Source organism: Ranitomeya imitator, chromosome 1 (genome assembly GCF_032444005.1).
Source record: "Ranitomeya imitator isolate aRanImi1 chromosome 1, aRanImi1.pri, whole genome shotgun sequence".
Taxonomy (NCBI): Eukaryota; Metazoa; Chordata; class Amphibia; order Anura; family Dendrobatidae; genus Ranitomeya; species Ranitomeya imitator.
Genome location: NC_091282.1, coordinates 905508469 through 905531796, shown reverse-complemented (window position 1 = coordinate 905531796; position 23328 = coordinate 905508469). Strand labels below are relative to the sequence as shown.

The 23328-nt window shown below is 43.5% G+C and overlaps 1 protein-coding gene across 2 annotated transcripts; it reads right to left on the bottom strand.

The window, feature by feature from the left end:
• LOC138658208 (C-X-C motif chemokine 10-like) lies at nt 1–23025 on the bottom strand. Of its 2 annotated transcripts, XM_069745720.1 has the most exons (5): nt 22858–23025; nt 17556–17682; nt 9322–9408; nt 4579–4614; nt 1–273 (listed from the first exon to the last, which is right to left on the bottom strand). In XM_069745720.1, the coding sequence occupies exons 1-4, from the start codon at nt 22913–22915 to the stop codon at nt 4611–4613; spliced, it is 276 nt and encodes a 91-aa protein (XP_069601821.1). In that variant the 5' UTR covers nt 22916–23025; the 3' UTR covers nt 1–273; nt 4579–4610. The 2 variants fall into 2 exon arrangements, with proteins under 2 accessions (XP_069601821.1, XP_069601820.1); XM_069745719.1 differs by lacking the exon at nt 4579–4614 and having other exon boundaries at nt 22858–23022.
• Nucleotides 23026–23328: the final 303 nt, after the last annotated feature.

Below are 23328 nucleotides of genomic sequence, written 5' to 3'. Positions count from 1 at the left end.
TTGCCTTTTATCATGCTGTGTTCATTTATTGTACAGAATTACTTGTTTGATATAGTAAAAGTAGTGAATGTCAGATGCTTCAATTTACTTTTTCACTTCTTAACCCTTAAGCAAGAATTAATAGTTGCAAAGTTAGCAAGTGGAGTTGATATAAAAAAAAGTTCTACATTGCTAGCAAAGTGATGTCATCTAAAGCTAATATTTGCATTGGATTATATTGAGAAGGGTTTGCAGTGTTGTCAGCTTATTTCTCTTTACTTTTCATCGCTCGATCTGTAACAAGACAAAAAATAATATTTAGTGGACTAGATATGTCATATAGGTGAGGATATACTCAGTGTGATAAAAGACATTCCCAAAGTCAGGGTCATGGCTCCAGGTTTCCCAGGACCCCGGGCGAAAGAGTCTCAGTGGGCCCCTTTAAAACATACCACGATTTATGAAGCACAGATATGGTAGAGAAAAATAGGTATAGTACAATGCCAAAAATTTCACTTATGTCTTATATTACGAGTGATATCTATTGTACATTCTACAATAGCTCAGAAACCGGTGAATCCTCTCAGCACACAGTGCATGCCTGGAGGGATTAAAAAGTCTGCAGTCACACAGAGTTCATTTTAAACCGGACAGTATAGTCCTCCATACAGTATTATGGGCACCAAATAGTCCTCCATACAGTATTATGGGCACCACATAGCACTCCTTACAGTATTATGGGCACAAAATAGTCCTCCATACAGTATTATGGGCACCAAATAGTCCTCAATACAGAATAATGAGCCCGTATATTGCTCCATACAGTCTAATGGACCTGATATATTGCTCCATTCAGTATAACACGCCACATATATTGCTTAATTCCGTATAATGGGCCCCACATATTGTTCCATACAGTATAATGGACCCTATATAATGCTCCATACAGTATAGTGAGCCCCATACATTGCTCCATACAGTAAAATGGGCTCCACTTAGTGCTCCATACAGAATAATGGGTCCCATACATTGCTTCATACAGAATAATGGGCCCCATATATTGCTCCATACAGAATAATGGGCCCCATATTATTTCTCCATACAGTAGAATAGGCCTCATATAATGCTTCATATGTAAAAATATAAATAATCAAATACTCACCTCTCCGTGTTCCCCCACTGCTCTAGTCTAATCAGTGTCTTGTGACTCTCTGCACTGCTGATCACAGAGGGTGTACTGTTATGACGTCATAGCGCCCTCTGCAGTGAGATGTCACAGAGTCAGAAGACGCTGAGGAGACTGGAGTAGAGGGAAAATGGGGAGAGGTGAGTATTTGAAACAGATGACAGTATGATGCGGGGGCAGGGGATGCCTGGTGCCCGACTCATGAGCCCCATAGCATGCTGGTGTCCCCAACAGTGAGTGGGGCCCCCAGTTTGTTCAGAGCCCGGCCATTATCCAAAGGATTGTACAACTGCTTGGACCTCCAGCAATCCCAGGAACTGAACTCCTCAGAGTCCTTTCTTGAATGGATGGATGTCTTCGACTTGTCCGGCAGTCCAATAGACGATGAAGGGAGCAGAGACCACCTCCACTCAATTGAAGATGTCACACTGCAAAACCTGGTTCTCCCATGGATAGAGTAACAGCTCACTATTTTGTGAATAACCATTTAAAAGTGTAGGTTTTTTTTGCCTCAAACAGTTTCTTTAAGTGAATATATCATATGAACAAGAGAGAATTTATAATGCTTGAGTTCTCTTAAAAAAGATCTATCACTTGCCATAAATATGCAATTATTTTTGACTGCTGTTTTTATTGAATATGGATTTTCAATTTTGCTTTTACGCTTTGTTAGCACCACGTTGGCTCCCTGCTGTGACAGGCAGGTTCTTCGGTGTGTCACGTCACTGACACGCACTGTAGTTGGTTCCTCTCTTCCTCATCCTCAACATGCTCCCAGCAGCACTTCCAGCCGGGTCTCTGGCCATGTCCTATGGGAAAACGCATCCCTGCTCTCTTAAAGGGCCAGCGTGTGCACTTGATATTTCCTCCCCAACCAATGGTTTTGAGGCATTATGTATAAATTGCTTCCTCTCCACTGGGGAGGTGCCTGAGCAACCTTCCTGTTTACAGTCTATGTTGTGAAAGGTCTCCAGCGTTGGTCTGCCCTGGAGTGGTACCTGGAGTTCATCAGGAGCCAAATCTAACGTCCCCATAGAAGAAGCTTTATTGAATAGTCAGGTGAACGCTTAGTCACGTCCCTCCAGGCTCTCCACGGTCTGTGGCACAGTGGTTCCACAAACCACGATCGTGACACGCTTCTCCATTGCTGTGATATGGCTCTGTCCTAGGCCAAGTTCACACAATTGTATTTTGATTAGTGATGAGTGAATATACTAGTTACTCGCGATTTCCCGAGCACGCTCGGGGGTCGTCCAAGTATTTTTCAGTGCTCGGAGATTTAGTTTTTCTTGCCGCAGCTGAATGATTTACATCTGTTAGCCAGCATAAGTACATGTGGGGATTCCCTAGCAAACAGGCAACCCCCTGTAAATCATTCAGCTGCGGCAAGAAAAACTAAATCTCCGAGCACTAAAAAATACTCAGAGGAACCCCTGAGCATGCTCGAGAAATCTCGCGTAACGAGTATATTCGCTCATCACTAATGTTGATCTTTTGAATTTTATTAACTTCTGAAGTATAAAAACAAATATATTATGGATTGCATACAGATGAAAAAAATTGTTAGCCTACACTGTACACGGGCTCATTCAGATGTCAGTGATTTTCTAACACACAATAAACTAACTGATTTTCACCATTGTTTTAGATCAGATTTTTATCAATGTTTGATAGTGTCTGTTTTTTCCTTCAGTCTTTCATCAGTTTTTCTTGTCTAGAAAAAAAAACCTGACAAAAGTTTCTCCAAACCATGATCAACCAACAGCATATGGATGGCACGTGGATGGCATCAGAGTGCTGTCTGATTTTTTTTTTTTCACGAACCTAGAGGCTTGAATTGATGAGATTGAACCTTGACTCGGATCAAAATTGGCCATGTGTTTTAGTGGAGAGTACTTGGTCTACAAAAATACGTGGACATGTGAATAATCTCATAGACTATAAAAGGTACAAATTCTATTTGTGATCAAAAAGAATAGAACTTCTTTGTGAAAAACTTAATGAGCCTTTTTATATAACTGGGTGTGGTTCTCAAGAAGGCTCTCGTAGGACTGAGGACCATGCCTACTTATCTAAAAAGACTAGATTTACATACCTGGAAAAGTAAGTCATATCAGGAATGGAGAGGTGCTGGTACAAAAAAAATACACCAGACTAAGAAGAAAAGTGGCAAGTGTCAGGTCATCATCAAAAACTAGAATAGATAATAGGTTTGGGATCGGTCGTTAAGTGTGCTGTGTCGGCGGCAGCCGGTGCATCGGCGGCTGGTGCGGTGGCCGGTGCGTCGGCGGCCGATGCGTCGTCGTCGGCGTCCGGTGCGGCGTCCGGTGCAACGGCGGGGGTCTGCGCGGTGAAGGTCTGTGCCGAAGGTGATGGAGTGTGCGGTGGCAGCGGCGTCTCTGTGTGCAGGCATCGTCCGATGGGACTACAAGTCCCATTGGGCTCTGCCTGCTACAGTGACAGAGAGTGACACATTAGCCAATGATGGGACAGTAGTTAATCCCATCATCCGGCTAATGTGTTGAATGTAAAAAAAAAACAGTACATACATACATACAACACACACCATATGACGTCACATGTGACAACATGCAACACATGCGACGACATGCACCATGCGACAACATGCGGCGACATGCTACATGCACCATGCGACGACATGTACCGTGCGGCGACATGTGGCGCCATGCGGCGACATGCTACATGCATCATGCGACGACATGCACCATGCGACAACATGCACCATGCGACGACCTGCGACATGCACCATGCGACGAAATGCGCCGTGCGGCGACATGCGGCACCATGCGACATGCACCACCATGCGACGACAAGAACCATGCAGCGACATGCACCATGCGACGACATGCACCATGCCACATGCACCATGCGACGACATGCACCATGCGGCGACATGCAGCGGCATGCACCATGCGACGACATGCGCCATGCGGCTACATGCACCATGCGACGGCATGCACCATGCGCGTACATGCGACATGCACCATGCGCGTGCATGCGACATGCACCATGCGTCGACCTGCACCATGCAGCGACGTGCGACATGCAACATGCGACAACATGCGGCCCCATGCGACGACATGCACCATGCGGCAACATGTGGCATGCGCCATGCGACGGCATGCGTCATGTGACTACATGCACCATGCGACTACATGCACCATGCGACGACATGCGCCATGCGACACCATGCGACGACATGCACTATGCGACGACATGCAACATGCACCATGCGGTGACATGCACCATGTGACATGCACCATGTGACATGCACCATGCGATAACATGCGTCATGGGACATGCGACATGCATCATGGAACATGCGACATACAGTACATACATACATACATACAACATACATACAGTACATATAACATAGAGTACATACTCACCATCACTTGTCACTTTGTCCCCGAAGCCAGTGTCACCTGTAAAAAATATTAAAATAATAAACAAACACTATACTCCCTGATCCGCAGATATCCAATTAAAATGAGTGTCCCATGACGATCTCCTGTGGAGAGCAGGAGCATCAGCTGATGCGACCGCTCTCCAGTGACTCCAGGAACACAATGATGGAAGGTATCCTTCCATAATGTATTCCTCACAAGGTATTCCTACGCCCCTGTGAGAAAATAGTCCCTAGTCTCACTTTATGCCATTGCTGGGTGAGACATTTTCCCACGCAGCAAATGCCATAAAGTGAGACCAGTGAACTAGAGTAACCTCAGTGATGCACTGCAGGAGCCATTGTCTCCTGTCAGTGTGTCACTGAGGGTCCTATAGAGCAGTAACATCACCCGATGTCACTGTTCTATAGGGGAGATCGTCGTGGGACACTCGTTATTAATTGGACTACAGCGGACAGGTAGTATACAGTTTATTATTTTACGTTTTTTGCAGGCGCTGAAGTATGGTAAGTATGGTTAAGTGAAGAATATTAAAATACTTTTTTCCGAATGTGTGCGTGTTTTATTAACCCTTTCTTATTATTGGATTAATAATGGATAGGCATCTTATTGACGCCTCTCCGTTATTAACACGGCTTAATGTCACCTTACAATAGCAAGGTGACACTAACCCCTTATTAGCCCATATCCCACCGCTACTCGGGAGTGGGAAGAGAGGGGCTAAGTGCCGGAATTGGCACATCTCACAGATGCGCCATTTCTGGGGCGGCTGCGGACTGGTATTTGTAGCCGGGGGGGGGGGGCAATATCCATGGCCCCTCTCTAGGCTATGAATATCAGCCCGCAGCTGTCTGCATAGCCTTTCTGGCTATAAAATATAGGGGGACCCCACGTAATTTTTTTGGGGGGGTCCCCCTATTTTAATAGCCAGTAAAGGCTATGCAGACAGCTGCGGGCTGATATTCATAGCAGGCTACAAATATTGGCCCCTGGCTGTCGGCTTTCTCCCTCTGGTGCAGAAAATTGCGCGGGAGCCCACGCCGTTTTTTTCCATTTTTTTTTATTTTTTAAATTCAACGCTCATTAAGGCCTCTTTCACTCTTGCGTCGGTACGGGTCCGTCGCTATGCGTCGGGCTGACGTACCGACGCACGTTGTGAAATTTGTGCACGATGTGGGCAGCGGATGCAGTTTTTCAACGCATCCGCTGCCCATTCTGAAGTGCGGGGAGGAGGGGGCGGAGTTTCTGCTGCGCATGCGCGGTAGAAAATGGCGGGCGCGATGGCCAAAAATTATTTCACTTGAACGTTTTTTCGTGCCGACGGTCCGCCAAAACATGACGGATCCGTTGCACAACGGGCGCGACATCTGGCCATCCGTCACGATCCATCGCTAATACAAGTCTATGGGTAAAACGCATCCTGCGAGCACATTTGCAGGATCCGTTTTTTCCACCAGATCATTTTTTCCACCAGATCCGTTTTCAACCGGATCCGTTTTTTTTCGCCAGATCCGTTTTTTCCACCAGATCCGTTTTTTTTTCGCCGGATCCGTTTTTTTCCACCGGATCATTTTTTTCCGTTTTTTCTCATAGAGTTGTATTAGCGCCGGATTGCGCCTGATGGCCACACGTTTAATCCGTTTTTTGCAGGATCCGTCTAAAAAGCTGTTTCTGCCGGACGGAAAACACATACAGAGGAACGTTTTTTTTCGGTCCGTTGAAATAACGCACAGCGACGGATCTAGCAAAAACGGATGAAATGTGTGGCCATCAGGCACACTCCGGCGTTAATACAACTCTATGAGAAAAAAAACGGATCTGGCGGAAAAAAAGGATCCGGTGGAAAAAAACGGATACGGCGGTAAAAAAAAGATCCGGCGAAAAAAAAAACGGATCCTGCAAATGTGCTTGTAGGATGCATTTTGTACCCATAGACTTGTATTAGCGACAGAACGCGACGGATGGCCACACGTCGCGTCCGTCGTGCAACGGATCCGTCATGTTTTGGCGGACGCGACGCACAAAAAAAGTTCAATGTAACTTTTTTGTGTGACGTGTCTGCCATTTCCGACCGCGTATGCGTGGCTGGAACTCCGCCCCCTCCTCCACGCTCATTACAATGGGCAGCGGATGCGTTGTAAAACTGCATCCGCTGCCCACGTTGTGCTAAATTTAGCATAACATCCGTCGGTACGTCGGGCCGACGGTTTGCGACGGCCCCGTACCAACGCAAGTGTGAAAGTAGCCTTACATCTGAATTAGCTGAGTATAATGCAGCCACCCCAGAGTATAATGTAACCCCCCAAAGAATATAATGCAGCCCCCCCCATAGAGTATGATGCAATCACCCCTCAAAGAATATAAATATAATACAGCCCTCCATAGAATAGAATGTAGCCCCGAATAGAATAGAATGCAGCCCACCTCCCCATACAATATAATGCAGCCCCATCAAAGAGTATGATGCAATCATCCCTCATAAAATCTAATACAGCCCCCTATAGAATATAATGCAGCCCACCTCCCCATAATATATAATGTAGCCCCCATAGAATATAATGCAGCCCCCCATAGTATATAAGACAGCCTCCCCCATAGAATATAATATACCCCCGCAATAGTATATAACACAGCCACATAGTATATAACACGGCCTCCCCCATAGAATATAATATACCTCCCATAGTATATATCAAAGCCCGCATATAATATAGCACAACTTGCATAGTATATAGCACAGCCTGCATAATATAGCACAGCCCGCGTAGTAGTATACAGCACAGCCCGGGTCGTAGTATATACAGCACAGCCCGCGTAGTAGTATACACAGCACAGCCAGCGTAGTAGTATACACAGCACAGCCCGCGTAGTAGTATACACAGCACAGCCCACACAGTGGTATATACACAGCACAGCCCACACAGTGGTATATACACAGCACAGCCCACACAGTGGTATATACACAGCACAGCCCACACAGTGGTATATACACAGCACAGCCCACACAGTGGTATATACACAGCACAGCCCACAGTGGTGTATACAGCACAACCCACATCTCATCCCCCCGATAATGGCTCCACAGTCCAGTAAAAAAAAAAAAAAACACTCTCCTCACCTTTCCTCTTGCCCGCGCTGCTCCTGGCTCCTGTCTCCTGTCTCGGCGGCGGCAGTCTGCCCGGGACACAGCAGGTGTGAGACGATATGACATCATCGCGCACCCACAGTGTCAGAGGCAGAGCGGGTAATGATGGGAGAGGGAGCGTCAGCGGACGGTCTCTCCTCCATCATTGCATTGAACTATACCGGCGTCATAGACGCCGGTATAGTTGAATGCGGCGGCGGCACTGGCGGGAGTAGGGGGGAAAGAGTGCAGCGGCCCACTACTGGCACCAGCCCTTCTGGCATTTGCCAGAAGTGCCCGATGGTCAGTCCGGCCCTGGTCACCGCCCACACACTTCCCTCCTCCTGAACTGCAGCGTTTCTCGGACCCACATCTGCAGCAAAACTGGAGATATTTTTTACATCTCAATGAAAGTCTAAGGCCGGAGTCACATTACAGCGAGATACCGCAGAGTCTCGCAGGTTAAAAACAAGCTCTGGCACCAGCACTCCGGAACGGAGCATGCGGCTCCATGTACTGCTATGCGGCTGCACGCTCCGCTCCAGAGTGCCGGTGCCAGAGCTTGGTTTTAACCTGCGAGACTCAGCCGTATCTCGCTGTGTGTGATCCCGGCCTAAGGGTGCAGAAACGCTGCAGTTCGGCACAAAAGAAGTGACATGCTGCGGAGAAAAAAAAAGCTGCGTTTCGGTGTGGCTTTTTCCGCAGCATGTGCACAACAAGTCTGCGGCGCCCATAGACTTGCATTGGTTATGCACTAAACAGCGGATTTGATGCAATTCTGTACAACAAAAAACGCTGCGGATCTGCAATCAAATCCACAACATGTGCACACAGTCTTAGCATTTAGTGAAGTTAGCAAAAAAGCCAAGCAAAAAACAAGTGTGGGATTTGCACATGTTTTGCAATTTCATCGCACTTTGAATTTTTTTCACATTTTCTGTTACGAGACATGCTAAAACCAATGTTGTCGTTCAAAAGTAGAACTTGTCCCGCAAAAGATAAGCCCTCACATGGCCATATTGACGGAAACATTATGGCTCTGGAAAGAAGGGGAGCGATAAACGAAAAAAGCTCCAGGGGTGAAGGGTTTTAGAAACATGGATATGGACATCTCTATGGAAATAGATATATAGATATATCTGTATCTATCTATCTATCTATCTATCTATCTATCTATCTATCTATCTATCCCATATCTATCTATTTATCTTTCTGTGTGTAATGGAGTGAGGGTTGGACAAATGTAAAAGAGGAGTTGGACAGAAATGACATCACAAATCTTTTTGAAGAGAGAGGAGGGAGAGGAGGGAGGGGTTTGGGTGTGTTTTTGGAGTGGGTGTGGTAGGTTCGGGCTTAGTGGCAGTGCAAAGCATCATGGAACTTGTAGTATTAGAGCACAATAACTCAGGAGAAAGGAAGTTGTCGATTAACCCCATGAGAGTTGAATCCAGCACTGAAGATGTGCTGCTACAGCATGATAACAGGTAATATTGCTAAAATAAGCACAGTAGATGTTTTCAGTGGCACATAACAGCAAGATTTATGAAAAAAAAAAAAAACTTTATAGTAGTGGACAACTTCTTTAAGGGTTAAAGTCTTACTTTTTCTTTGACAATGCAACAACTGACTTCACCAACTCGGAATGAGGATTGAGACACAGTCCTTTCTTCTTATGCTTGAATTTAGCGCTAGAAATATTTATTTTAAAAAGATAAAAAGAAAACATAAATGTGGTAGTCATTGTTGTCCTTTAAAGGGAACCTGTCACCCCGAAATTCGCGGGTGAGGTAAGCCCACCGGCATCAGGGGCTTATCTACAGCATTCTATAATGCTGTAGATAAGCCCCCGATGTTACCTGAAAGAGGAGAAAAAGACGTTATATTATACTCACCCAGGAGCGGTCCCGCTGATGGTCAGGTCAAACGGGCATCTCCGGTCTGCTGCGGCGCCTCCTATCTTCATTCCAAGACGTCCTCTTCTGATCTTCAGCCACGGCTCCGGCGCAGACATACTTTGCTCTGCCCTGTTGAGGGCAGACAAAGTACTGCAGTGCGCAGGCGCCGGGCCTCTGACCTTTCCGGCGCCTGTGCACTGCAGTACTATCCTCTGCCCTCAACAGGGCAGAGCAAAGTACGCCTGCGCCGGAGCCGTGGCTGAAGATCAGAAGAGGACGTCTTGGAATGAAGATGGGAGGCGCCGCAGCGGACCGGAGACGCCCATCCGACCTGACCAGCAGCGGGACCGCCCCTGGGTGAGTATAATATAACGTCTTTTTCTCCTCTTTCAGGTAACATCGGGGGCTTATCTACAGCATTCCAGAATACTGTAGATAAGCCCCTGATGATGGTGGGCTTACCTCACCCGCGATTTTCGGGGTGACAGGTTCCCTTTAAAAACATATACGACATTTTATGTAAAAATATTTGTGTCTGAGATTTTTCTTACAGTTGATCTTTTATGACATTTGATTAGTATTCAAGAAAAGCTAAAAGGTATATACGGTATGTCTCCATATTTTCTTTTCTATTCATATAATACTTATATTTAAAGCTAGTGGAAAAAAACATGCCAAAAGATTCCTAAGTAAATACTGGTTTTGGGTACATTCCCACAATCAGGAATTGCTGTGGTATTGACACTGTACATTTATGCAGCGTCAAAACTGCAGCTGCCAGATGTTACAGCGTAGTGGATGGGATTTCTAGAAATCTCATGTCAACTATGCTTGTATGTACACCTGCGTATCACCCGCGGAAACTGACATGCCGTGCATCTTTCAGGACTGCAGCATGTCAATTTCTCTTGCGGAGACACTAGTCTCTGCAACAGAAATGTAATCAATAGAAATGTATTGAATATGGTAAATCTGCACGGTTCAGTAAACACATGAGGATTTACAAGCGTTTGATAGAATGCAGTGTTTTGGACATAGAGAAAATACTCTGCGTCCACAGCACTGCTACTTCCAGGTTCATAGCCTTAGAGTATGTTTCCACGGTCAGTATTGGCAGCGCTTTGGACGCAGCTCCGTCCAAAGCGCTGCCGGCTTTTGTAAGCGCGGTGATTCCGCATGTGCTCATTGAACCATGCAGAATCACCGCATCCTATACATAGACTGATATTTATCTTGCGGAGACTGAACATCTCCGCAAGATAAATAGACATGATGCGGCTTATAAATACACGCCGCATGTGTGTATATGCAGATCTGCCACCTGCGTCTTTGAACGCATAATGGAGATGGGATTTCATAAAATCCCATCCACTCTGCTGTAACATCTCGCCGCTGGGGATTAGATGCTGCGGCTGAACGCAGCGTCCAATCTGTAGCAAATACTACACGTGGAAACATACACTTAGAGGTATTTCTTAGGACTTCTGTTAGAGCATAATTCTTGTATGTGCAATCGACCTCTGTTGTCATGGTCTGTATGTGAATTCTGGTTTTGTGCTGCTGGGGTTAATGCTTTTGGCCTCTCTCTGGTTCTGGGAGGGCTTTAAATAGCCTCAATTGAGCTCTGTCTGTTGTCAGCGATACTTTTGACCTTGGCTTAGTTCCTGACCCCTGTGTATCTGTGGATACTGTCTGCCTGTGTATGCTTGCTCATGTATGACCCGGTCCATTCCTGTTTCTGATATTTCTGCCTGACTCTGTACTTGTTTCATCTCTCTGTTATGACCTTTGCCTGTCCTTGACCTTCCGTTCCGTTGCTCCTGCCTGTACCGCGTTGCTAACTCTGGTTTCCAGACTCTGCTTTGTGACTGACCTCATCCCGGTCTTTCTCCTCCTGTACCGTGCTATCTTCTGGTTTAGACCTGCGTCTGTCCGACTACTCTCTGGGCATCTCTCGCCCAAGCACCGATCTCCAGAGTGCCGAGGCTTGTCTCTGCCCCCTGACACTCCCCCAGCAGTCATACGCTTTAAGTCTTGCTTGCCTCAAGTACGCATCTCTGCCGCACCTGCAACACAGTTTGCTCAACTCAGCACACGTGCACTGGCTCAGTGAGTAAGTGCAGTGCAGTTCTCCTGACATGTTCACTGACCCTTAAGTTTCTCCTGTGAGTGGGTTTTTTCCTTTTTTTTCTCTTCATTTCACCAGGGGTATTATGGATCCCATGTACACTCTCTCTAAGCAGGTGAATGGCCTGACTGATGCAAAGGCTGAATGTTCAACAGAAAGCCCTTGCTCAGTCTCAGCAGCAGGTGACTGATGTTGTGCAAGGGGCTTTGTCCTCAGGGAATCAGGGGTCTGATCTACCTTGATGACATTTTGATCTACTTCCCTGATAGTCATTCCCATCTGCTACATTTACGTACTGTTCTCCAAAGACTCAGGGAAAATCAACTGTTTGCTAAATTGGAGAAATGTTCATTTTTTTGTACAGGAGTTGTCTTTTTTAGACCTGATTGTGTCCAGAGAAGGGTTTCACATGGATCCCAAGAAGGTACAGGCTATTATTGACTTGGTTCAACCCGGGACCTTAAGGGGCTCTAGCGCTTCGTGGGATTCGCCGAATACTGTTGAAAATTTATTGGGGACTTTTCACAGGTGGTCAAGTTGCTAACTGATATAAAAAATTGGTCTCTGTCTGCCAAAGAATCTTTTTTGACGTTGAAAAGGTGTTTTATGTCCGCTCCGATATTGGTGCAGCCAGATCCGTCCAAACCTTTTATTGTAGAGGTGGAAGCTTCTGAGGTGGAGGTGGGAGCAGTGTTGTCTCAGGGACCTGCCACTTTGACCAATCTCAAACCATGTGCCTTCTTTTCCAAGAAGTTCTCTTCTGCTGAGAGAAATTGATGTGGGCAATAGATAACTTCTTGCGGTCAAATTGGCATTTGAAGACTGGAGGCATTTTTTGGAAGGGGCGGCCCATCCTAACACTGTGATTACTGATCATAAAAACTTAGCCTATATTGAGTCTGCTAAAAGATTAACTCCCAGACAGGCCCGCTGGTCGCTTCTTTTTTTCCCGGTTTCAGTTTTCCATTACTTTTCATCCTGGGTCCAAAAATGTCAAAGATGATGCATGTCTCGAAGCTTTGATTCTGTGTAACCCCCTGAACCGCCGTCCTCCATTCTTTCACCCGGGGTGGTGCTGGCTGATGTCTCATCAGACCTGGAGCATGAGATTTTAGAGGCTCAGTCTCTTACTCCTGCTTCTAAACCGAGGGGGTAAATTGTTTGTCCGGGAGCAATTTCACTCTAGGCTCCTTCAAGAGTTTCATGGGTCTATGTTGAGTGCTCATCCTGGGATTTCTGCCATGTGGGAGGCTGTGGCAAGGGTTTTGGTGGCCCTCATTGGGTATGGATGTAAAAAAATTGGTGTCTGCATGTGAGGTTTGTGCCCGTTCTAAGAGCTCTCATAGCCAGTCGCCCGGCCAGGGAACTGGTGCCTTTGCCAGTTCCTGATAGACCATGGACTCACTTGTCCATGGATTTTATCACCAATCTTCCTCCTTCCAGAAGTAATACCGTGATATGGGTGGTGGTGGACAGGTTTTCTAAGCAAGCTCATTTTGTACCCTTGTCCACATTACCCTCTGCTGAAACCTTGTCCAGGCTGTTTGTGCAACATGTGGTCCGTCTGCATGGGGTACCCATGAATGTGGTGTCTGACAGAGGTGTGCAGTTTGTGGCTAAATTCTGGAGGGCATTCTGTAAAAAAATTGGATGTCATGTTGTCTATTTCTTCTGCATATCACCCTGAGAGTAATGGTCTAAACGCACCAATCAGTCCCTTGAACAAATTCTTTGGTGTTTGGCCTCTACTAGGCAAGATGAGTGGTGTGATGTGTTGCCTTTGGCTGAGTTAGCTTTTAACTGTCGTGTGAGTCAGTCAACTGGTATGTCTCCTTTCCTGGTGAACTATGGGTTTAATCCACACTTTGGGGAATTTTTTCATTTCGATTTTTGTTGTCTTGGGGCGGAGGAGTCTGTACAGCGTTTAAAAAATTAAAAAATCTGTGGGCTGAGGTCTGTCATAACATATCCAAGTCTCAGGGGAGATATAAGTTTTTTACAGACAAGAAGAGGGTCTCAGGTGATACTTTTCAGGTTGTGGAGAATGTTTGGCTCTCCACGCGGAATATTAAGCTCAAGATTCCATCAGCCAAATTGGGGCCAAAATTCATTGGTCCATACGAAAGTGTGGAAGTAGTCAATCCTGTAGCCTATAGGTTACGTATACCAGCCTCACTCAAGATTTCCAATGTGTTCCACAAATCCCTTTTAAAACCTTTGGGATCTGTTGAGGAGGGTTCTGTTCCCCTGGTTTTGGTGGAGAGTCACATGGAATATGAGGTCGGACACATTGTGGATTCTCGTCTGGTACGCCACACCTTGCAGTATCTGGTACACTGGAAGGGGTATGGTCCAGAGGATCGGTCGTGAGTCCTGGCTCAGTCTGTACACGCTGATCGTTTGGTCGGGCTTTTCATGCCAGACATCCTGAGAAGCCTAAGGGTCCATTGGCCTCCCATTAAGAGGGGGGTACTGTCATGGTCTGTATGTGGTCGTCTCATGTACAGCACCATGGAATTAATGGTGCTATATAAATAAATAATAATAATAATATGTGAATTCTGGTTTTGTGCTGCAGGGCTTAATGCTTTTGGCCTCTCTCTGGTTCTGGGAGGGCTTTAAATAGCCTCAATTGGGTTTTGTCCTTTGTCAGTGATACTTTTGACCTCGGCTTAGTTCCTGACCCCTGTGTATCTGTGGATACTGTCTGCCTGTGTATGCTTGCTCATGCATGACCCTGTCCGTTCCTGTTTCTGATATTTCTGCCTGACTCTGTACTTGTTTCTTCTCTCTGTAATGACCTTTGCCTGTCCTTGACCTTCCATTCCGTTGTTCCTGCCTGTACCGCGCTGCTGTCTCTGGTTTCCAGACTCTGCTTTGTGACTGACCTCATCCCTGTCTTGCCCCTCCTGTACCGTGCCATCTCCTGGTTTAGACCTGCATCTGTCCGACTACTCTCTGGGCATCTCCAGCCAAAGTGCCACTCTCCAGAGTGCCGGGGCTTCTCTCCGTCCCCAGACACTCCCCCAGCAGTCACGTGCTTCAGGTCCTGTTTGCCTGAAGCACCCATCTTCACCGCTGCCGCCCCCGCTCCACAGATATCTTTGAGCATAGTTTGTTCAACTCAGGACACACACGCGCTGGCTCAGTGAGCAAGTGCAGTGCGGTGTTCCTGACACTATTTTGGGCTGGTCTGATCTATAAACCGCCAGAAAACTCTCAGAAGAAGGAACATATGCATTTCTATGTAAATATGACTTGCTGTTCACATGTTCAGGCTTTTGGGCATCTTTTTACAGCTTCAGATATCCAAAGATGCCAAGTGGTTAAAAGAAATGATCTAACCATTTTTAAGCGTTTTCTGCACTGAAGACGCTCTATAATTTACAATACAAGTACAGTGGGGCAAAAAAGTATTTAGTCAGTCAGCAATAGTGCAAGTTCCACCACTTAAAAAGATGAGAGGCGTCTGTAATTTACATCATAGGTAGACCTCAACTATGGGAGACAAACTGAGAAAAAAAAATCCAGAAAATCACATTGTCTGTTTTTTTTATCATTTTTTTTTGCATATTATGGTGGAAAATAAGTATTTGGTCAGAAACAAACAATCAAGATTTCTGTCTCTCACAGACCTGTAACTTCTTCTTTAAGAGTCTCCTCTTTCCTCCACTCATTACCTGTAGTAATGGCACCTGTTTAAACTTGTTATCAGTATAAAAAGACACCTGTGCACACCCTCAAACAGTCTGACTCCAAACTCCACTATGGTGAAGACCAAAGAGCTGTCAAAGGACACCAGAAACAAAATTGTAGCCCTGCACCAGGCTGGGAAGACTGAATCTGCAATAGCCAACCAGCTTGGAGTGAAGAAATCAACAGTGGGAGCAATAACTAGAAAATGGAAGACATACAAGACCACTGATAATCTCCCTCGATCTGGGGCTCCACGCAAAATCCCACCCCGTGGGGTCAGAATGATCACAAGAACGGTGAGCAAAAATCCCAGAACCACGCGGGGGGACCTAGTGAATGAACTGCAGAGAGCCGGGACCAATGTAACAAGGCCTACCATAAGTAATACACTACGCCACCATGGACTCAGATCCTGCAGTGCCAGACGTGTCCCACTGCTTAAGCCAGTACATGTCCGAGCCCGTCTGAAGTTTGCTAGAGAGCATTTGGATGATCCAGAGGAGTTTTGGGAGAATGTCCTATGGTCTGATGAAACCAAACTGGAACTGTTTGGTAGAAACACAACTTGTCGTGTTTGGAGGAAAAAGAATACTGAGTTGCATCCATCAAACACCATACCTACTGTAAAGCATGGTGGTGGAAACATCATGCTTTGGGGCTGTTTCTCTGCAAAGGGGCCATGACGACTGATCCGGGTACATGAAAGAATGAATGGGGCCATGTATCGTGAGATTTTGAGTGCAAACCTCCTTCCATCAGCAAGGGCATTGAAGATGAAACGTGGCTGGGTCTTTCAACATGACAATGATCCAAAGCACACCGCCAGGGCAACGAAGGAGTGGCTTCGTAAGAAGCATTTCAAGGTCCTGGAGTGGCCTAGCCAGTCTCCAGATCTCAACCCTATAGAAACCTTTGGAGGGAGTTGAAAGTCCGTGTTGCCAAGCGAAAAGCCAAAAACATCACTACTCTAGAGGAAATCTGCATTGGAGGAATGGGCCAACATACCAACAACAGTGTGTGGCAACCTTGTGAAGACTTACAGAAAACGTTTGACCTCTGTCATTGCCAACAAAGGATATATTACAAAGTATTGAGATGAAATTTTGTTTCTGACCAAATACTTATTTTCCACCATAATATGCAAAAAAAATGATAAAAAAACAGACAATGTGATTTTCTGGATTGTTTTTCTCAGTTTGTCTCCCATAGTTGAGGTCTACCTATGATGTAAATTACAGACGCCTCTCATCTTTTTAAGTGGTGGAACTTGCACTATTGCTGACTGACTAAATACTTTTTTGCCCCACTGTAATTAGAAAAGCTCAAAAAACGTGCAGATGTGTTTTTGAGCAATTTTCCTGCGGTTTTGCTTCAGAAACTGCTAATGGTTTCCTAATTATTAAATGGAGGGAAAAAATGCACCAAAAACATTGGAAAAATACTCAAAAAGAACCGATTGTGCCAAAAATGTGGAACATGGTAAAAATTTCTGAAATATCAGATTGCAGGAGCTGATTACAATTTTGATAAAAGAGCTCAGTGAGTGGTGGTATGATTGCTCTGGTGAGAGGCGCTGTCCAATAAGTACTCAAGAAATAACCAAAAAGACATAAGAAAAAAATGCTTAAAGACCAAAAACACTGACATGTCCTGAAGCGCCTTTGGCTTGAAAAACCCGGAGGATTCGCTTGAGTCTAAAAGGCATATTATGCATATCCCCCTTATCCAAGAAATGATATAATATTAAATCTATTGATGCTAAAATAATAAATATAGTAAACACACCTAAGGTGCTAGTCCTATGCATTGTGTAGGCATCATATGGCAACCATTCAAATAAATGGTCATTCATGTAATGCATGAGAGGGCTGGGTTTAGAAGTTAGATTCTTTCACCTGAGTGATATAAGTGGATTATTTGTGTTTTGTATAGTTAAACAAAAGACATGATATCACGGTGGAAAAAAACCCACTCATATCAACTATGACAAAAATCAAAGAAAGGCAGAAGGCATCTACAGTAGAGTTCAGTAGAATACGTGTGCCTCCATGTAAACAAATCCATATTCCTTTAATTTAATCTACACTTAGTGTTAATATGATACAACGTAACGTACATGACTTCCATTTTCTCACACTTGGAGCTTGGTGGAAAAAATTCAAATTTCTTGATTTGCTTAAGGTCCACATGATCGGCCCCATTTCCCATACACAAACAGCGTCTCTTCCCCAATAGGGACATGCCTAGAAATGAAAGAAAGGATATAACTCTTTATACAGACATTTAAGACAACCACCTCTTCATTTTACATAACTTTATATGTAAAAACCTACCTCAAATACTTTCAAACAAAAATTAAACCCACTACGTAATAAAACGTGTTTGTGTGTGATCTTCATAACCATCCATGGTAGCGTCAGTGCAACCATTGCTCAGGAGTCCATCAACACCTTGAGGGACTCATGAAGGTCGATCTGTGGTTAAAACATTGCTCTCGTTGTGTTCCTATTTTACAGTGATGGAGAAAATTATCCAGGTTTTATCAACACTAAACAACGTATGGTTCATTGATATATCGATATTTATCGATATTTATACATTGATATCAATTGATATTAGGACCATCCACAACTTGCATAGTTTTAGGCGCTCGCTCAAAACACATTTGTTCAGAGCGGCCTACCATGTTAACTAATCAAAGTCATTTCATGTTTGTGTGTGTAGCCCATTCACTATCTCCATCTATCCCCCACCCACTGAAGATGGCTGGACCATCATTGTAAATACATCATTGTAAATACACACCTGTACTTTGTATCTCCCCCACCTCATTGTAGATTGTAAGCTCTCACGAGCAGGGTCGTCTTATTTTGCTTTATTGTATTGTTAACTTTGTTACCTATGACTGTTGTGTTTGAAACTGTTAAACTGTAAAGTGCTGCAGAATATGTTGGCGCTATATAAATAAATATTATAATTATTATATTCTCTTGGAAAAATTAAAATGTAGTATTATAGAATTAAGAGCTAGGGATGAGCGCACCCGAACTATAAAGCTGTAAAGTTTTTGAGTTTGTGTCTAGTGTCCAGTGCAGAACTCCAAACACAGACTTTTTTACGCAAGTCCTTTTAATGTTTAGCTTCAGTGCCAAATAAAGTTTGTTAAAAGGCTGCAGCGCAGCCAATCAACAGGCTTTAAGGCTGCAGACACTTCCAGAGCCATGTAACAACGTGGTGGAAATTACATGTCCACGTGTTTCCACATACTGAGTGAAGGATCTGCACCATTTAACTTCTGGGTCTCCAAATTGGACACATGGCCTGAGTTTGCCCTTTATGCCTTGGAGGTGCTGGCCTACCATGCAGCAAGGGAACTTTCGGAACATCTGTATATTACATCAAAACATAAAACAAAAAATACATAAAAAACAAAAACAGCCATGTCCACCTCCAGTTGGACCTCTGACTCCTGGTTCAAGATTGTTATTTTTCTTTTCTTTTTACTCTATGATATTTTAAGTCAGGTTCCTATCCCCATTTGTTTGCAAGGAAATTGTTGTGTTCTTGCCCCGATTTTACTTCCTTTTTCAGCCATTTTACAACACCAAAGTTTGGGTCCCCATTGGCTTCTATGGGTTTAAGGCTCAGGTGAAGTACTACTAAGAGCATTTTTTTCATGCAAGCCTTTTAAACATTTTTGTTCATTCACAGCCAACATTTTGTAATGTATTATAATGTTGCATTAAGAGACTCTGTAGCCACTATTCATAATGGGAGACTACTGGACAATGCACGACTCACCTTTAGGACAACTCTCTACTGCCATGTTATCTTAAATCTCTAATGATAAACCCACCTGGGGGAAACGCGTTGAGAGTTTGCTTTCTTCATCTAAGTAGTTATACCATCATGATCTTCAGCCACTTATATGCAGCACCACTTTATAGCAGATAAGTACAGATGTATTTTTGGGACTTTTGTGTCCTTATTGGTTATCTAACAATCTCAGGAAATATCTATATGTGGTGCTGTGGTGTGCAATTACATCTGTTGAAATATCTATTTACTATTGTGGTTTATGTCACTCAGCACTGTATATACGAGATTGCTATCTAGTGGCCATGTGAAATATTAGCTTTCCTTCCGAGTAGTGATTTGGATAAAATAGAATAAAAATAGGATATTATTATCATTTATTTATATAGCACCATTGATTACATGGTGCTGTACATGAGAAAAGGTTACAACAAAATACAAATATCACTTACAGTAGACAAACTAATAATGGTATTGCGGGCTTATATTCTTCAGGATATCAATTGTCCTCCAAAGCCATTTATTTTACCTTTGATTTGCAGAGTATGTATTTTTCCACATTATTATATCATTTAAATATTTATTCATCTTTATGTTTCAGGCATTAATGTTTCTGAGCCAAGGATTTGTGCAATAGACATTATATTATACCTGTGCTGCTAAGATTTTAATTATATGAGTTCATTAGCCTCTGTATTTTTTCAGTACCTTTTCCTGTTTTTAAATTATTTTAAATATTGAAATAAAAAATAATATCTTTAATACAACTTTTTGTCATTTCTATTTTATACCAGTAACCACTGTTGATTCAGGTATAAAGTTTAAATTGATACACTTCCTGACAGAAGTTATGTCGCTTATCCATGTTATGTAAATAAAAGCTTATAACTTGACGTTAAATTCATCCATTGGTTGTATAAATTATTCTATTGAAAGCTGAAACCCTCTGAAATGTGGTTTAGGTTAAGAAAATAAATTGGCATCGATGCAGAAATATTGATCAGTTAATGGACACAGAATGGTCAGATTTTGGCAAAAGTTTTGTCGCCTGTTCATATAATGCACCCAATCCTAGTTTACATCTTCACCTGTGCTTAGTAAATGATCGGTTTCATTCACCAATGTTATGCAACATATATTTGTATTTTAAGTTTATTTGTTTGAATATCACATTACTTTCTGTGGGCGACAAAACTTTTGTCTTGCCAAAATCTGACCATTCTGTGTCCATTAACTGATCAATATTTCTGCCAATTTATTTTCTTAACCTAAACCACCATTCGGAGTGTTTCAGCTTTCAAAAGAATAATTGATATAACCAATGGATGAATTTAACGTCAGGTTATAAGCTTTTATTTACATAACATGGATAAGGGACATAAGTTCTGTCAGGGAGTGTATACTGTTTAGTCAGCGCCTGGACAAGGCTAGGGATTTAAGTTTATGATTTTGGTACTGTGCAACCTGAGGAAATAAATGTTATTCTGGTTTATGAAATATAAACCTGTGCCTGTTTGAATGCTACCAACTACCAGACAACTAATCCTCACAATTGGTGGATGAAATGTGGGTGTGAAGTCTCAGAAATCACGGATGATTGCAGTGTAAAAACGGAATATCCTGGGTAAAGGCAGCTACAGAATTGTGAACACAATCTAAAAGCATTGAGGAATTTATTAAGACTAGATCAATCTGCAGTTGCAGCAGGCTAAAAAACTCCTGATCCAGCAGTTTCAACAGCAGCAGCAGGGGATAAAGCAGCAGCAACAGCAGCATCATCAGTAGCAGATGGGTCTCCTGGCCGAAACTGTTCGGGTCAGAGAGATGGCACTACTCGCCAGCCAAAGCGAAGGTAACCGGGAGAGGCGAACAGCACGGGAGGCCTTACAGAAGACGACTCTGGAGGACGACATTGAGGCTTTCCTGACTGTATTTGATACGGTGGCAGACAGAGAGAAACTGCCCCCAGAGCAATGGGCAGAGATCACAGCTCCGTACCTTACTGAGGAACCACAGAAAGCACTCCACGACCTTTTCCAGCAGGATGCCAAGGAGTAGGAGAAGGCAGAGATTATGACATGTTTGTGCAACACCCATCCAGTCCGGGAAGAACAGATGCACCTCTGGTTCTGCCAAAAGGACAAACCTCCTCGGTACCGGATATTTGACCTGTTTGACCTAGTGCAAACATGGCCTCAGCCTGAGACCTGCTCTCCAGCACAGATGGTGGAAAGAGTGGTAGTAGTCAGATTTATCCACTCACTTCCAAAATCCATGAAAAGCTGGGTTGCCCAAAGAGCTGGAACTGGGGCTTTAATCAAGGTGGAGGAAATTATGAACAATTCCAAATATCAGTCTTTTTTTATACAAGACTTTCATCTTCAGATTTTCTGCAGAGGCCTGAAGAGGAATTTCACTTTTTAGCATGACAACAACCCTAGGCAACCTCAAAAATGATTTTAAATAATTGGCTCTGCCATAAGATGATTAGTTTTGGAATGACCCATCTAGAGCCCAGACCTGAATCCAATAGAAAATGGAGATACCCTTGCATTTTCACAGATTTGGAGCACAAGGAAGAGTAGACAAAGATTGACAAGTCTAGATGTGCCATGCTGATAGACTCCTTACCAAATAGACTGAATGATGTCATAAATTCAAAGTATACTTCAACAAAGTATTAGTTTAAGGGTGTGTTTTGCTTCACTGAAAATCAGTTTACTTTTCAATTGACTTGTATAGATTATGGGTGACATTAAAGGTGCAAACATTTCTGAAATGATGTCTCTGGTATGAATTTTTTTTACATGACAAAACCCTGACACTAACAGGGGTGTGTAGACTTTTCATAGCCACTGTATAATTAAACTACACTATTCTACTACCTTTTGATGTGGGATAGGTACAGGGTATCACATTGAATATCATAAAGATTTGTGAAGCGAGCACATTTTGAAGCAATTGCCTTGGGCACAGAGAGCTTGTCTCGCCCATAAGCACAATGCAGATATTCAGGTCACTGGTCTCATGATCTCAATCCACCTATAGTTCTCATAAACCGAAATGAAACTTAGAGCCAGCAATGACTGTCTGTTTTTATGACATGGGAGTGCTTTTACTGTTGACGTTCTCACCACGACAGGATAATATCTCAGAGTACAAATACTGAGAATATAAAAAAAATAGGTCACATTTTTTGCTTGGTCCCAGGTATGGCTATTCCTATTTTGCCATGCACTTAAGATATTTCAGTGTTACTACCAGAAAACAATAGAGTATTCCTCTATCAATAATTCATTTTTACATGCGACTGTGAACCCACATCAATGCAATGGGTTCCAACAAATTGAAAACATGACTGTGAACCCACATCAATGCAATGGGTTCCAATAAATTGAAAACATGCCCACTTTATGCCCTCTAAAAATGCCAATCTATTTTTATAGTACAGAACATTTGTGGAACTTGATTCAATTGTGCAAACACCACAAAGCCAATAGTATAATGCATTATTATTAGAAGCTGCATCATTTTTTTTGCTGAAATTAGAATAATAGATTCATTTATAAAAAATACATTTAGCCTTTTGCATTCAGAATTACCTTGTACACATGGCTGAAGAAGGAACAGCATACAGAGGACAATGACTGGTCTGTACATTGTAATGGATGACTGTATGAGCAGATATGATAGATGATTCCTCTGAAGTTCCTCAGGAAAAAGGGATTTGTAACCAACAGTGCAGTGAATCCTATATAAATATCCTACATCCCCTCCCACTGACTTCAGAAATCACCATGGGAAAATCCCATAGACTGATCTGACTGGGGATTTCAGTCATTGCCAAGTTCTCATTTACTAGAAAAGACTGACGTTATCAGAAAAGGAGAATCCTACAGATAATACATATACAGATACTAGACCCTATGGCAGTGATGACGAAACTTTTAGAGACCGAGTGCCCAAACTGCAATCTAAAACCCACATATTTATCGCAAAGTGCCAACATTGCAATTTAACAGTAATAATAAGGCTTTAGATTAGAAAAACAACTTCTACATTGGCGCGCTATA

What these genes read in the sequence shown, in the direction of transcription:
- LOC138658208 (XM_069745719.1), bottom strand. Translation starts at nt 22,915, where the DNA reads ATGTACAGACCAGTCATTGTCCTCTGTATGCTGTTCCTTCTTCAGCCA. An exon ending in TCTTCAGCCATGTGTACAAG is followed by an intron (nt 17,683 to 22,857) that starts GTAATTCTGAAT and finishes TTTCATTTCTAG; the next exon opens with GCATGTCCCTATTGGGGAAG. An exon ending in TGTGAGAAAATGGAAGTCAT is followed by an intron (nt 9,409 to 17,555) that starts GTACGTTACGTT and finishes AAATATTTCTAG; the next exon opens with CGCTAAATTCAAGCATAAGA.